This window comes from Malaclemys terrapin, chromosome 1 (genome assembly GCF_027887155.1).
Source record: "Malaclemys terrapin pileata isolate rMalTer1 chromosome 1, rMalTer1.hap1, whole genome shotgun sequence".
Taxonomy (NCBI): domain Eukaryota; kingdom Metazoa; phylum Chordata; order Testudines; family Emydidae; genus Malaclemys; species Malaclemys terrapin.
Window position 1 is genome coordinate 112,365,001 of NC_071505.1, and position 13,854 is coordinate 112,378,854.

At 46.0% G+C, this 13,854-nt stretch overlaps 1 protein-coding gene across 1 annotated transcript in view; it reads left to right on the top strand.

Moving 5' to 3' along the window:
- The window catches only part of USP18 (ubiquitin specific peptidase 18), a 35,392-nt gene extending 21,801 nt beyond the window's left edge, over positions 1-13,591 (top strand). The window contains exons 8-14 of the mRNA XM_054035722.1: positions 791-870; positions 2,063-2,209; positions 4,695-4,790; positions 5,592-5,762; positions 6,926-7,057; positions 9,415-9,464; positions 9,969-13,591. Of these exons, the coding sequence (XP_053891697.1) occupies positions 791-870; positions 2,063-2,209; positions 4,695-4,790; positions 5,592-5,762; positions 6,926-7,057; positions 9,415-9,464; positions 9,969-10,017 (725 nt within the window). The 3' untranslated portion in view covers positions 10,018-13,591. The remainder of the gene's footprint in view (positions 1-790; positions 871-2,062; positions 2,210-4,694; positions 4,791-5,591; positions 5,763-6,925; positions 7,058-9,414; positions 9,465-9,968) is intronic.
- Positions 13,592-13,854: the final 263 nt, after the last annotated feature.

Below are 13,854 nucleotides of genomic sequence, written 5' to 3' on the forward strand. Positions count from 1 at the left end.
TGGGACCTGTAAACTCTATGGGCTATACCTCCATATTAGAGGCATGGATGACTGTAATTTACATAGTGGTATGCAAATTAAGGAGCAGATCCTTATGCAAGAACACAACCTAAGTATCTGCATTGGGCATTGGGCAGACTTGCAGGGAGATTGAAGGCAAAAACACTGTGCCACAGGCTGTGGAGCCATTCCACAAAGGTAATTTCAGCTGCCCCTACTGCACAGGTAGCCTCCGTGGAACAGGGCTCTGTGCTGCGCAGTATGTGTGCGCTCTCTGCCTGATTCCTAAATTTTGCCCCCCTCGCTCCAGCTTGAGCAGTGGAGCTACACTGGTTCTGCTCCATGGAGGCAGGCACAGGATTTTTTCCTTAAGTACAATTCTCAGGCATTTTCTCAATGGGGCTCTTTTAAGCAAGCCCTGCAGAAAACTATCTTCCATGCATCTAGGTTTGTAAATGTGCCATTTGGGACCAGTGAGAACTCCAAGTGTAAGATTCCTGCATAGTACTTGACTTCTTGAGCTGGCAAGGAGTGCTGTGGTAGCAATGTGTTCAGCCCCTGGGTTGGAAGACACAGAGATTGTTCTAGAGCGACATTGACTGGACTCCTGGGGAAACTCCACCCTTTCACATAGGTCAGGCAGGTGCTTGGCATGGTATGGGGGGTTGAGACCGGGGAGGACTGCAGATAAGAAAGTGGATGGAAACCTCAGATCTCTGAGAGGGGTTCCAAGGAATGAAATGTGCTGTTTGCAATGCTAATGTTGGTTGTAATGTCTCTGTTTGTCCAGTGTTTGTCCAGTATGATGCTGCTCAACTCTTCCTGAGCCTCTGGAACCTAATTAAGAGTCAGATCACAGACGGGCAGCTGGTAAGTGCTCTGACTGAAAAAAGGAACGTGCCACCTGCACCCTAGAGATTCCACAGCTTTCCCTGTTCACTAACCTTGGTTCTCTGTGAGATTACACAAGTCACCTCCATCCTGCTACCAAGCAATCCTGCCTCTCACCTCCCAGCCACAAGGAATCTTGCAGCCATGGGCTTTGGCAATTCAAGTCTCAATTAAAATATATCCGTACATCTTTCAGACCACACCAAGGTGGTAATTCCCTTTGTGGGGGAGACTGTTTGTTAATAGGAAAAAACACGTTCCTTTTGCAAAATTGGGTTTGGTTAACTCATGTTTCTTCCTACCTCAAATGTACATAAATATTGTTCAGTATTATCTTTAAACAGCCCCCTCTCCTTGCATTAATGTCTGTCAGCTGCCGCTAATATTCAGTAATGTTTTACATATTATCTGGATGGTAGTTCCTCCCATCGGAGGCTCCTAGGCTAACAGTAAACAGTAATGCTGACTTTCCTCCACACTAGTAGCACAGTTTGTTCATGCAGGTTCAATACAAAACTATACATAGAAGTGTCTCACAGTTAAGGCCCTATTGCTACCGTAGCCTGACTATGTAATCTCCCCTGGCGTTTATATCAATGGTTCTCAACTTTTCCAGACTACCGTACCCCTTTCAGGAGTCTGATTTGTCTTGCGTACCCCCAAGTTTCACCTAATTTAAAAACTACTTGCTTACAAAATCAGACATAAAATACAAAAGTGTCCCAGCACACTATTACTGAAAAATTACTTACTTTCTCCTTTTTACCATATAATTATAAAATAAATCAATTGGAATATAAATATTGTACTTACATTTCAGTGTATAGTATATAGAGCAGTGTAAACAAGTCATTGTCTGTATGAAATGTTAGTTTCCACTGACTTGGCTAGTGCTTTTTATGTAGCCTGTTGTAAAACTAGGCAAATATCTGGATGAGTTGATGTACCCTCTGGAAGACCTCTGTGTACCCCGGTTGAGAACCACTGATTTATATTGCCCTCATTTAGATGCTGTGAGGTACTCTCTGACTAGGTAGATGAAAGATCTGGTTTCAAGTCCTAAAGAAGTGACACTGCATTAAGTATCCAATACAGCCACTGTCACACCTGCAGAGGGAAAAGCATCAGTTGTGTGGTTCATATCCGTTTCTTGTTCTTTTCTACTCTTCAGGCTGACAGGTTGACCACGCTGTACACTATCCGGGTGCAGGAGTATCTGGTTTGTCAGAAGTGCTCCTTTGAAACAAGGAGGGACAGCAACATGTTAAGCCTCCCACTCCCAATGTTTAATTCCTGTTCTCAGCGACTGAAGACACTGGTAGGTTCAGCCATCCAAAACTCCGCACTTAATGGGGAGAAAGAGTCCACTCTGTTCAGGCACAGGCATCCACTTCCGGTGCTTCTCCTCCTAGGGGCTGTAGCTAGTGTCTGTGCAAGGGATACTGACCTTTCAAGTGATGTAAAACTCTGTTTATCCCAGGTGGATTTACAGGTGGAAAATTAAGCTCTTGAGGCTCCTTTCTGAAAAGCATAGGGGAAAATTCTGGTGTCCAGGCTAGGATTCCCCTCTCTGGGTAAAACACCTCCTCTAAAAGCTCTCTGTGCTTATCAGAGCTTAGATGCAGAAATACTGCAATTGCCTACAGAGTCCTTGTACTATTAATACTGTAGTACTGTGTTTAGTGATGCTCAGATACTACAGCGATGAGGGGGTCGTATAAATGTTTAGATAGATAGATGCTATGTTGTTCAATGATATTTGGATTCAAAGGGCCTGATTCTCATTTATACTAAGGCTCCTTTGCACTGCTGTAGCAGTGTACATTTAAGGGATCTTAAAGAGGTTGTAAATTACATTTACATGTCAACACCTTTTTCCTGAATCAACAGTCCTCCTTATCTCTTCAACTGTTGTCTCAGGGACCAAAGAAAGAGGGGACACCAGTTAAGATCAATCCAAAGATTTGTTTCTTAAAACAGGAATTTCGGTAGGAGTTCTGATCCAGCAGAATCACAATATACATGTGTGTGTGCATAGCCACTTGTGGGCTAGGAGGGGTAGTAGCAGGGCTTGAGTTGTGCCGGAATGCTCCAGAATGCCATTCCAGCATGCCAGAAGGGCGTTCCCATACTTCTTCTTTAAAGACTCCAACATTGGAGGATAGGTAAAGTGGGGATTATGAGCATTTTGACACTGACTTCAAATGGGAACATTATCAAGCCCTGGGGCGAAGAGGAAGATTTAGAAGGCCAAGATTTTCAAAAGAGACTAGTGATTTTGTGCCCCTCAGTTTCTGGGAACCCAACTTGAGAGACCTTAAAGGCACCTGATTTTCAGAGGATGAGTGCTCAGCACTTTCCAAAAATCAGTCCCCTTTGAGGCTTCTCGAACTGGGCCCACAGAAATGAAGGCATCCAAAACCACTAATCATTTTTGAAAATGTAGGCCAAAATGTCCACAAATGCAGTTTCATGCTTTTGGTGGAGGGTTGCACATTCCATTGTGCTTGATCCACAGCCTTTCTAACAGAACACTCCTTAAACTAGGGTTACTATACGTCCGGATTTTCCCGGACATGTCCGGCTTTTTGGGCCTCAAATCCCCGTCCGGGGGGAAATCCCAAAAAGCTGGACATGTCCGGGAAAACAGGGAGGGAGGGCCCGGCAGTGCTCGGCCGGGGCCGCTGGGGCCGGGGCTGGTGGTGCTCAGCAGGGGCTGGGGCCGGGGGTGCGGGGCCAGGGCTGGGGCCGGCGCGGTGCTCAGCTGGGGCCGGAGCCGGGGCTGGGGGTGTGGGCACGGGCGCTCAGCCGGGGGCCGGGGCCGGTGCGGTGCTCAGCCGGAGCCGGGGGCGTAGGCACTTGGCTGGGGGCCGGCGCCCCAGGGCCCGAGCCGAGCCGGGCGGGAGACGCCGGGGCCAGAGCCTCTTGGCCTGGGCTGGCCGGCCGCTGGAGGGAGCCACTCGGCCAGGGGGGCCGGACGGGCTGCGCTGCACCCCGCCCCAGCCCCAGCTTACCTGCTGCCTCCCTGTTTCAGGCTTCCTGCGAATCAAATGTTTGTGGGAAGCAGGGGAGGGGGAGGAGCAGGGGGCGGAGTGTTCAGGGGAGGGAGCAGAGTTGGGGTGGGGCTGGAGGCGAGGAAGGGGTGGAGTTGGGGCGGGGCTGGGGCCCCATGGAGTGTCCTCTTTTTAAAAAATTAAAATATGGTAACCCTACTTAAACAATGTGTTGGTATCTGTAAGAACAAACAATGCTTTGCTTAAGTTACTCCCTTCCGTCCTGTGCTGGAAAAGAAATGAAACCAAGATTGTTAGGGTTTGAACTAAACAGAAAGCATAACTGGAGCTCTGTCTGGGCCTGTGTAGACTAGGAGACATTGTGTTTTTTAAAAAGGGAGTAAGGTAACTTGATGTGGCTAACATGACTTGAAACACCACCTAACACCTAGTGCACACACAGTTTAACTCTTTAAAATTGTGTTAGCTTATAACCTAAGAGGGAGCCTAAACTACAGTACAACAATATGACAGAGGGAAACAGGAGAGGCAAAAATTAAACTTTTAATGCGAAAAAGAAGCAAAGGAGGAAAAAAGCCTTTAAAACCAACCAACATGCCTTTTGGGTCTCCTTTATTCACAATAAAGTAGCAACAAAACCAATTTATTTTCCTTTGCTAGACACCTTGAAATACAATACCTTCTGAAGGTTTGCCTTGAAACTACAGCCTTTGAAATGAAGCAGAAATAGAAATGTAACTTCTCAGAGAAGTTCTATTTGGCTGATAGAATCCTTCTCTGTGTTTCTAGGAGGATTCCCTGCGTTGCTTTTTCCAGCCTGAGCAGCTGACTGACAACAACATGTGTCTCTGTGAACAGTGTGAAAGGAAAACACCATGTCTGCAAGTAAGTGAGTGTTTCCCCTAATTCTGCCTAGACATGGAATTGCCATTGGGGGGTGGGGGGTGCTGTCACTCTAGGCATATAGCAGTGCAGTGAGGCTTAATTGGCAAGACAAGCTATATTAATGTTGCCAAAATAAAAGAGAAAGACCCCTCAAGTATCTGTCAGGGTGAGTATAACTCACCCAAGTTAGGATAGTACTGCTTAAAGTCTCCTTTGCAGGCCATTGCCCAATAGGGACATTCCCTATTAGCTTATCTCTCACCCATCCTGCATTTTGTAGGAAAGCCCACTATTCTTGTCAGCATCCCACCATGCTGCACCATGCAACTCCCATGCCTGCCTGTGCCTGCTGTGATCCCTCTAACAGGTGCTCTCCTCCATTCCCTCCTGTGTCCTTGTGTAAGAGGCAGAGGGAGCAGATACATGAATAGTACATGCTTCAGGTAAGGAAAGTAGACAGAAAGTGAAGTGCACAAAATGGACACCTTAAGGCTGAGGTGTGTGTGTGTATATATATATATAGAAATGTTTAGCACCTGCATTCCAGGATCCCCCAAACAACTATGCCTGTATTTCTGACCTACAGCTCTTCATGCTATTCCAGTTCTAGGAATAAAATGTGAACAAGTGCCTTTTATATATGCTTGAAGCTGAACTGTGATCTTCTAAAGTGATAGGTTGGGGGAATTAATTCACTGTACCACTAACCATTCTCCACCCTAATTGCACTCACACTGATCTCAGCATCTTCATCCATTCTTGATTCTTTAGTTTTCAGATCAAGTGTTTATTGCTTTGCAGGGCATGAGGCTAACATGTCTGCCACACACCCTTACCCTTCACCTAAAGCGCTTCTACTACAAGAAATCTTCCTGGACTCAGAAGATCAGCTACTCTCTGCCTTTTCCACAAAGCCTTGATTTCAACCAGATCCTGACACAAGAGCAATGTCACCCAGATGCCAAAGAGAAGGTGAGACATTCTCATCCGTTGCACTTCGGGGAAGCAGATTTCCTTCTCTTCTATTCACTCAGTTCTCACAAGAAGAGACTCGGAGGTCAGACAGACATTACCCTCAATGTTCTCCATCTTTCTAATAGAGTCATGCCCTGGGCTTTAGCTGTACCTAATGGTGTTCTACATCCTGTGATTTTAACCCTTTCAGGCACTATGCAACTTTTGTGCTTAGACTTTGCTAAACCAGCAAACCAAGACAGTTGCTACCAGGGCCATCTACCACGCTGACCTGACTCAAAAACTTATACCTTCCTTCTTCTGAGACCAGGTAGCCTGGCTGTCTCAGTACTGCCTTGTTTTCAGCTTGCTACAGAAAAAATCAAGACACACTCCCCTTATGTCTTATTTAATCACAATGGTGTCTGAGAGACAAATCCTGCCTTGGCCTACATCCCGCCCCCCCAACTTTATCAGTATTGAAGCCTCAATGAGCAGCAGAGCTGGTGTTTCATTGTGTGGGAGGCCAGGGTTTGGGGCATCCACTCACAGCAATCTACACACTGGTGCATGCCATGGAACTATGTTTAGCAGGGATCCATCTATGCCACTGCAGGAGGGTTTCATCTCAACAGGACAGGGGCATAGTTGGTGGATATGTGCCTATGTGGAGCTGCTGGTCAAAATTCCTGTATTCCTCAAGTCATGAGGGAGCAACAAGGCCTTGAGGTTGCAGTTCTGGCTGCAGATTGGTTTTGTTGCTGTTCCATACTTTGATTTGGAAAGGAACTTTTCCTTTCTTCCCACCACCTAGTCTCCAGGAAACTTCCCTGCTCACAACCGGTTTCTTCAGATTGTGTGGAGGAACCAGGATTTGGCTATAAGAACAACAGGAACATCTAATCTAACTGGTGTATTTATGAAGCATTTAGAGCCTTGGTATCCAGGTGCCTGTTTGGGAGAACTGAATAGTTAGGAAGAATTCCCGTTACACAAAACTGAAGAAAATGATCTTCATCTTCTAGACAGGGCCATCATCGTCCTGTCGCCTCGTTTGACTGGGGAGGATGTTTCACCTTCTCCTGAAGGAAATGGACTTCTGTTATGGGTGTTTGTCTCTCCTCATCAGCCAGAATTTGGTCTCTGCTGCATTGATAGTATCTCTTTGTGGCTCTTTTTAGGCAGATTGGCAGTATGAACTCTTTGGTGTTGTTGCTCATTCGGGATTAGCCAGCTTTGGTCACTATTGTGCCTACATTCGGAGTCTCACAGAAGGCAAATGGTACTGCTTCAATGATTCCAGTGTCTGTCAGGTGAGAAAACCAGACCCACAACTCTTCTGTCTTCTCTGCTGTGCATTCTTTTGCTCTCTAGCTATGCCCACACAAAAAAAGCACCTCTAACTCAAATTGATGTGTGTGGCTGGACTGGTGCTGAGTTCATTTCTCCATCCCATTCCCTTATGCTACAAATGTCTGTGGATGATTTAGTGCCAACCAAGAAGAGGGACCAGCCACCAGAAGTGTCATGTTTTTCTTACACAGTGAGCAAATGGATACTTTCAGTCCGAGTGACTTTTATTTTAGATTGGGAGAACAAAAAGAGGCAATAATTTAAATGATCTCCCTAAGAGAGCACACCACGTGTTTCTCTTCTTTAACAACATGCACTGAACTGAACACAAAATGGCTGCCAGTTTTTGCAGACAGTATAGTCCTTAGGCATTAAGGTGTAGTTCACAGATACAGTTGTCCAACATTCATATAGTTATTCAATATACCCTTTAGGAAAGGGGTAGATAGAATGGAGCTGCCTTTCACAGAAGATTATGGGGTACGCCCCCCTTATCAGTGGACCTGCAATTATTGGAAGGGGATGAGTAGAACCTCCCTGGGGAATGGCTGTGCAGTTATCATGATCAATAATTAAATTTGCAGCTGACACAAAGTTGGGGGGTATTGCCAATACAGAGGAGGACTGGAGTATCATTCAAGAAGATTTGGATGGCCTTGGAAACTGGAGTAATAGAAATGGAATGAAACTTAGTAGTGCAAAGTGCAAGGTCATGTACTTAGGGACTAACAATACGATTTTTCGCTATAAGCTGGGGACATGTCAGTTGGAAGTGACAGAGGAGGAGAAAGACCTGGCTGTACTGGTCATTTGTTGTATGACAATGAGCCACCAGTGTGATGCGATTGTGAAAAAGGCTAATGCAGTCCTAGGAGGCATTAGGTGAGGTATTTCCAGTAGAGACAGGGAAGTGTTATCACCATTAAACAAGGCACTGGTTAGACTTAAAATAATGGAGATATCCCATCTCCTAGAACTGGAAGGGACCTTGAAAGGTCATCAAGTCCAGCCCCCTGCCTTCACTAGCAGGACCAAGTACTGATTTTGCCCCACATCCCCAAGTGGCCCCCTCAAGGATTGAACTCACAACCCTGGGTTTAGCAGGCCAATGCTCAAACCACTGAGCTATCCCTCCCCCCCCCCCTTCTTTGCACCTGTTCCAGTCTGAATGAATCTTTCTTAAACATGGGAGACCAGAACTGCACACAATACTACAGATGAAGGGCTACTAGGCTGATTAGGAGAGTGGAAGACCTGCCTTATGAGAGAGACTTAAGGAGCTTGGCTTGTTTAGCCTAACCAAACAAAGGATCTATAAATACATCAGAGGGATAAACACCAGGGAGGGAGAGGAGTTCTTTAAGTTAATGGCTAATGTTGACACAAGAACAAATGGATATAAATTGTCAATCAACAAGTTTAGGCTTGAAATTAGGTGAAGGTTTCTAACCATCAGAGGAATGAAGTTCTGGAGCAACCTCCCAAGGGGAGCAGTGGGGGCAAAAAACCTTACTGGCTTCGAGACTGAGCTCGATAAGTATATGGAGGGGATGGTATGATGAGACTGCCTGCACTGGCTTGTGGCCTGTCTGTGACTGCTAGTAGCAGATATAATCAATGGCTGGAGATGGGACACTAGATGGGGAGAGCTCTGAGCTACTACAGAGAATTCTTTCCCAGGTGTCTGGCTGTTGGATCTTGCCCACATGCTCAGGGTCTAACTGATCTCCATATTTGGGGTTGGGAAGGAATTCCCCTTTCCCCCCTGCCAAGTCAGATTGGCAGAGCCCCTGGGTTTTTTTTCTCCTTCCTCTGCAGCATGGGGCACGGGTCACTGGTTGCTTTGAATTAGAGTAAATGATGGATTCTTTGTAACTTGATTCAGAGTAGCAGCCGTGTTAGTCTGTATCCGCAAAAAGAACAGGAGTACTTGTGGCACCTTAGAGACTAACAAATTTATTAGAACATAAGCTTTCGTGGACTACAGCCCAGTTCTTCGGATCCGAAGAAGTGGGCTGTAGTCCATGAAAGCTTATGCTCTAATAAATTTGTTAGTCTCTAAGGTGCCACAAATACTCCTGTTCTTTTTGTAACTTGAAGTCTTTAAACCATGATTTGAGGACTTCAGTAACTCAGCCAGTGGTTATGGGTCTATTACAAGAGAGGGTGGGTGAGGTTCTGTGACCTGCAACGTATAGGAGGTCAGACTAGATGATCACGATGGTCCTGTCTGACCTTAAATCAGAGAGTCTATGATGTGTCTAACCAGCACTTAAGAGTTCTTACCAGCACTCTATGTATATTTGATTCACTGCAGGTATCGTGGGATGATGTCAAATGTACCTATGGAAATTCACATACCCACTGGTAAGGGGGTGTATCTTTATTTTATCTGATACTGCTTTGCGGTAAGGAATGGGGTTAGTGGTGGTATGGAAAACAATCTGAATTGTCTTTGTCTGAGGAGACAACATTATGGCCACGTTAATACACTACTACCTGGCTGTAGTAATACTGTACAGTCACAAGTGTGTGAGCAAAAGAGATCTTTCATTGTTCACCCCCCCCCCATTGCCACCCAGCCCATAAAGAGAGTGAGGTGCTAAACACTTGAAGACCCTGTCAGTCAGGGTCTCTCTCGCTCCTCCCTCTGCACTGATAACTCGTAAGAGAGCAAAAGGTAGAGAGAATCCATCCTGCCAATATAGCACCTTTACCCAGTCACAGTTACAGTGCTATCTGGGGTGCAAAAGGAAGGATGAGGTCACCTGACCCTATGGTAGGACAAATGAATAAAAGCTAACCCCGGGGAGCGTGTCTGACTACAACGCGCCTCATGCACACATTTGTTTTGCTCTTTTCTTCTGCTAGGAGTGAAACTGCCTATCTCCTGGTTTACATGAGAAAGAATCCCCAGTAGCCTCATCCAGGCCTGCTTCAGGGACCTGGGGGCTGTACGCAGGCCCCACCCTATTTATGGAATCTGACAACCCTGTTCCAAGAAGAATATCTACAAATTCATCAGTACAGCAGAGTGGGAGACCTGAACTCAGTTCAGCAGTGACACGTCACTGTGTATAGTGTGAGTATGGGGGAATGGAAAGGTTCTGTGGGGGCCCGTGACCACTCCCTGTGTTGTCTCAGCCTCCACCTCCCGGAACTTGATATGTATCAGACAACAGAGAAGAGCAACCACTTCCTCCTCCTGCTCTCTGTCCTGTGCTGCCCACAGAGCTTGCAGGCATCCTCCCTGCCTGAACAATCCTCATTCAACTTAGTAAGTGTTCAAATCAAGACCAACAAAAGGAGCGACACAGTTGGGATGCACAATCCCCCATGCGCCATCAGGGTGGGTGGTGCCAGGGTGGGATGGTGGTTGGGGCTGGATCACCTCAGTTAACAAGAAGTTGGAGAATTATCCTTCACTTTTTGTTGGGGGGGTGGGGAGTAAATGACACCCCCAAATCGCCTTCCCCTTGATATGCACATTGGAGGCTGCTGTTGTTTCAATGCACCCCCAGTAGCAGCAAGCTGCGGTTGCAGATGCATTGAAACAGCAGCAACAGGGTCTGCTCCCACTGTCCCCCCACAGCCTGCTCCCTTCACTCACCCATGGGGTTCTCGGGCTGGATGGGGCTCCAGGGTGGGGCTTCCTCTTGAAGATGCCCCCGTGACTCACCCCTGGGGGTGGTCTACAAAGCAGGCAGCAGGAAGGGAAGGAGAAGCAGCCCCATGTAGTGGGGCGGGTGTGTGTGGGTGGGAAGGGGAGAGCTCAGCCAGACGCCCTGATGCATCCTCCCTTTCCGCACTGCACAGACACACAGCCAGGGGGAGCCGCTGCCTCTCACTACTGGGTGTCCCAGTGAAAGGGGGTCTGAGAAATCTGGGGGGCTCTGGGCTGCCCTCCCCCAAGCAGTGCCTCTGTTTCCCCCCCAACCCTGCCCAGATTGCCATTGTTTTTTTCTGGTGGCTGCTGCACAGAAATTGTCATTCTCACTCATGCCTGCTGCTGCCAATGACTCTGCTCTGCAGACTGCCTCTCAACCACGCTTCCTACTGCCTTCCAGGCTGTGCAGGAGGGAGTGGGTCTATGAAGAAAATGAAAATCATCTTAATCAGCAGAAAAAAATCTTTATACTGTGCCACATATTCATGACCTCCTTGTGCCATTGGTTCAGCTTGCACATTGGCTCCAACTTCAGTGTCATGCAGCTGGAGGGAGGACTTGGGAATTAGGAAGGAAGAGGATTGGACATCAATGACAAGTAAAAATCAGAAGTACACATATTTATAAAGTCTCATCATCAGGTACACTAGGTTTCACATTTTCTCAGTAGGGAAAGTTATAATTTTTTATTAGGACCACATTTTACAGTGCCTATGTGCAGCTAGTCCTGGGAAAGAGACAGTAACATTGGGCGGTGCTGAAGAGAGTGCTTTCTGTACCTAGACTAGATCATCCTGGAATATCTGCTCTGGCATCCACTTCATATCTGATAAGAAGGAGTGTAGTACCAACTTAATAATGACAGAAGCTGTATGTGTTCTGTCTTTATTGTTATCATGAAGAAATTCCCAAGATAATGCCTATAAGTGATAGATTTTTTTTATGTAGATTTTAAATGGGCTTTTGGGAGGGGGAGAGGGAAAAGGGAGGTGAAAGAGCTAGAGTGTAACTGAGAGACTGATTATAGTTAATTAGCAGGTAATTACACCATTGTTTGGACAATCTATTTTATTCTGTTCTGCCGCATTTTATTTGAAACTTATATTAATAGCTTTAATTTATTGCAGAAGTTGTATTGGTTGGCTCAGTATAAACTAAAATATATAAATACAGGGCAACCTATTTTGGTGCTTAATATCTCTCAAACGTTATACTGAGAAGCATTTGATCATATATATTAAGTATCCGTTCAGTCAGTTATCATGCAAAAGATCATAAACTGTGACACAAACATATAATTTTTATATTATTATGAATAAAACATTGTGTGGCAGTGTCCCTTGAAAATAAGCTCTCTCTTATTTCTCTGAAACCTAGTTGACAACTTACTGCTTGGATTCTGTTAAAGTGTATTCTCTGCTGTGATGGACTATGAACCAAAGGCGAATCAAGCCTAACTTGGACCTGGTTTAGCCAAATGTTTGCCCTTCTCCCCAACTTCCTTTACACCCTGCCCCCATCTCTCATTGACAATCATTTCTTCCCTTCTGGCCACCCTCCCCAAGACACACTTCCACCTGATTCAAGCAGTCTCTTCTCCACTCCCAGAGCAACTGAACTGCCCTCATTTTCTCCCATGGCCTGATATCTGAGGATATATCTAGATCATTTAACAAAACTCTGCTGTTAACTCCCCCCAATTTACCACCACCAGTTTCATATGGATATGGAACACAAAGAGCTGTGGTCAATTCACTGTGGAATTAGAATGTTAAGATACTGGGCCCAATTCCTTTCACTTACATGATTTTCACACCAGCACAACTCCTTTGGCTTCAATGGAGTTACTCCTTCCTTACACTGGTGTGAGTAAATGGAGAATGAGGCCCAGTATTTTTTTATGAAACTCACAAAGCTATGTTAATGGTGCAATTGAAACTGGGCAAAAGTTTAGAAATTCAGTATTTTCCCCACAGCAGAAAGTTTTTTTTTTACATTCTCATGCTGAGCACTTTGATGTACTATGGCAGTGGTCTCCAACCTTTTTCGTCTGGTGAGTGACAGACGACGAGCCACGGAGGACCGTGGTGGTGGACAAGCATTTGCCAAAATGCCGCCGACAAGCGGCAACGCCTCTGGATGCTGCTGCTTGCTGACAAGCAGCGTCATCCAGAGGCATCGCCGCCAAAATGCCGCCGATTTTCGGTGGCATTTCGGCGGCGATGCCTATTGACATTGCCGCTTGTCGGCAGAATTTCGGCGGATGCTCGTCTGCCAGCCAGTACGCAGGCGCACTTAGATGTCCCGGCGGGCGCCATGATGCCCACAGGCACTGTGTTGAGGACCCCTGTGCTATGGGGCACATAATGCAATGCAAAGGCAGTGCCACTGTCCATCAATGTGGATGCACAGATGTAGTATTTTTGGACTGCAAATATATTGTGTGTTGTTATATATTGAAAGGCCGTATTATGATGCATAGGCTAAGAAGCCTGGAATTGTTGTGGCATCTTTGACTATAAAACATTTGACTTGTGATTAAACTCCCATCCTGAATGCTGCATTAACACATGAACACATCAGTCTCACAAAACATAGTTCTACAGAATTAGGAACAAAATCAAAGAAACTCCTCTCATTAAAGACACGAAACGTAAGACCTCAGGGATTTCATCTCTCCACAGCAAAACTAAATTTCATCTTAACAGGTCAGAGGTCTGTATGTAGAGAACAGGTGCCTGTCCCTCACTGTACTTCTTATCTTTTAAAAAGCAACAGAGGGTCCTGTGGCACCTTTAAGACTAACAGAAGTATTGGGAGCATAAGCTTTCGTGGGTAAGAACCTCACTTCTGGTTCTTACTCATGAAAGCTTATGCTCCCACTACTTCTGTTAGTCTTAAAGGTGCCACAGGACCCTCTGTTGCTTTTTACAGATTCAGACTAACACGGCTACCCCTCTGATACTTATCTTTTAAGTCCACTTTCCTGTCAGACTTTCCTGGCAGCCGCCAGAGGGCAGCAGAGCCAACCACCTGCTTCCCTGAGAATTGCAGATTGCTAAACTCAGTGTGACCAACCCCCTTCTTGTC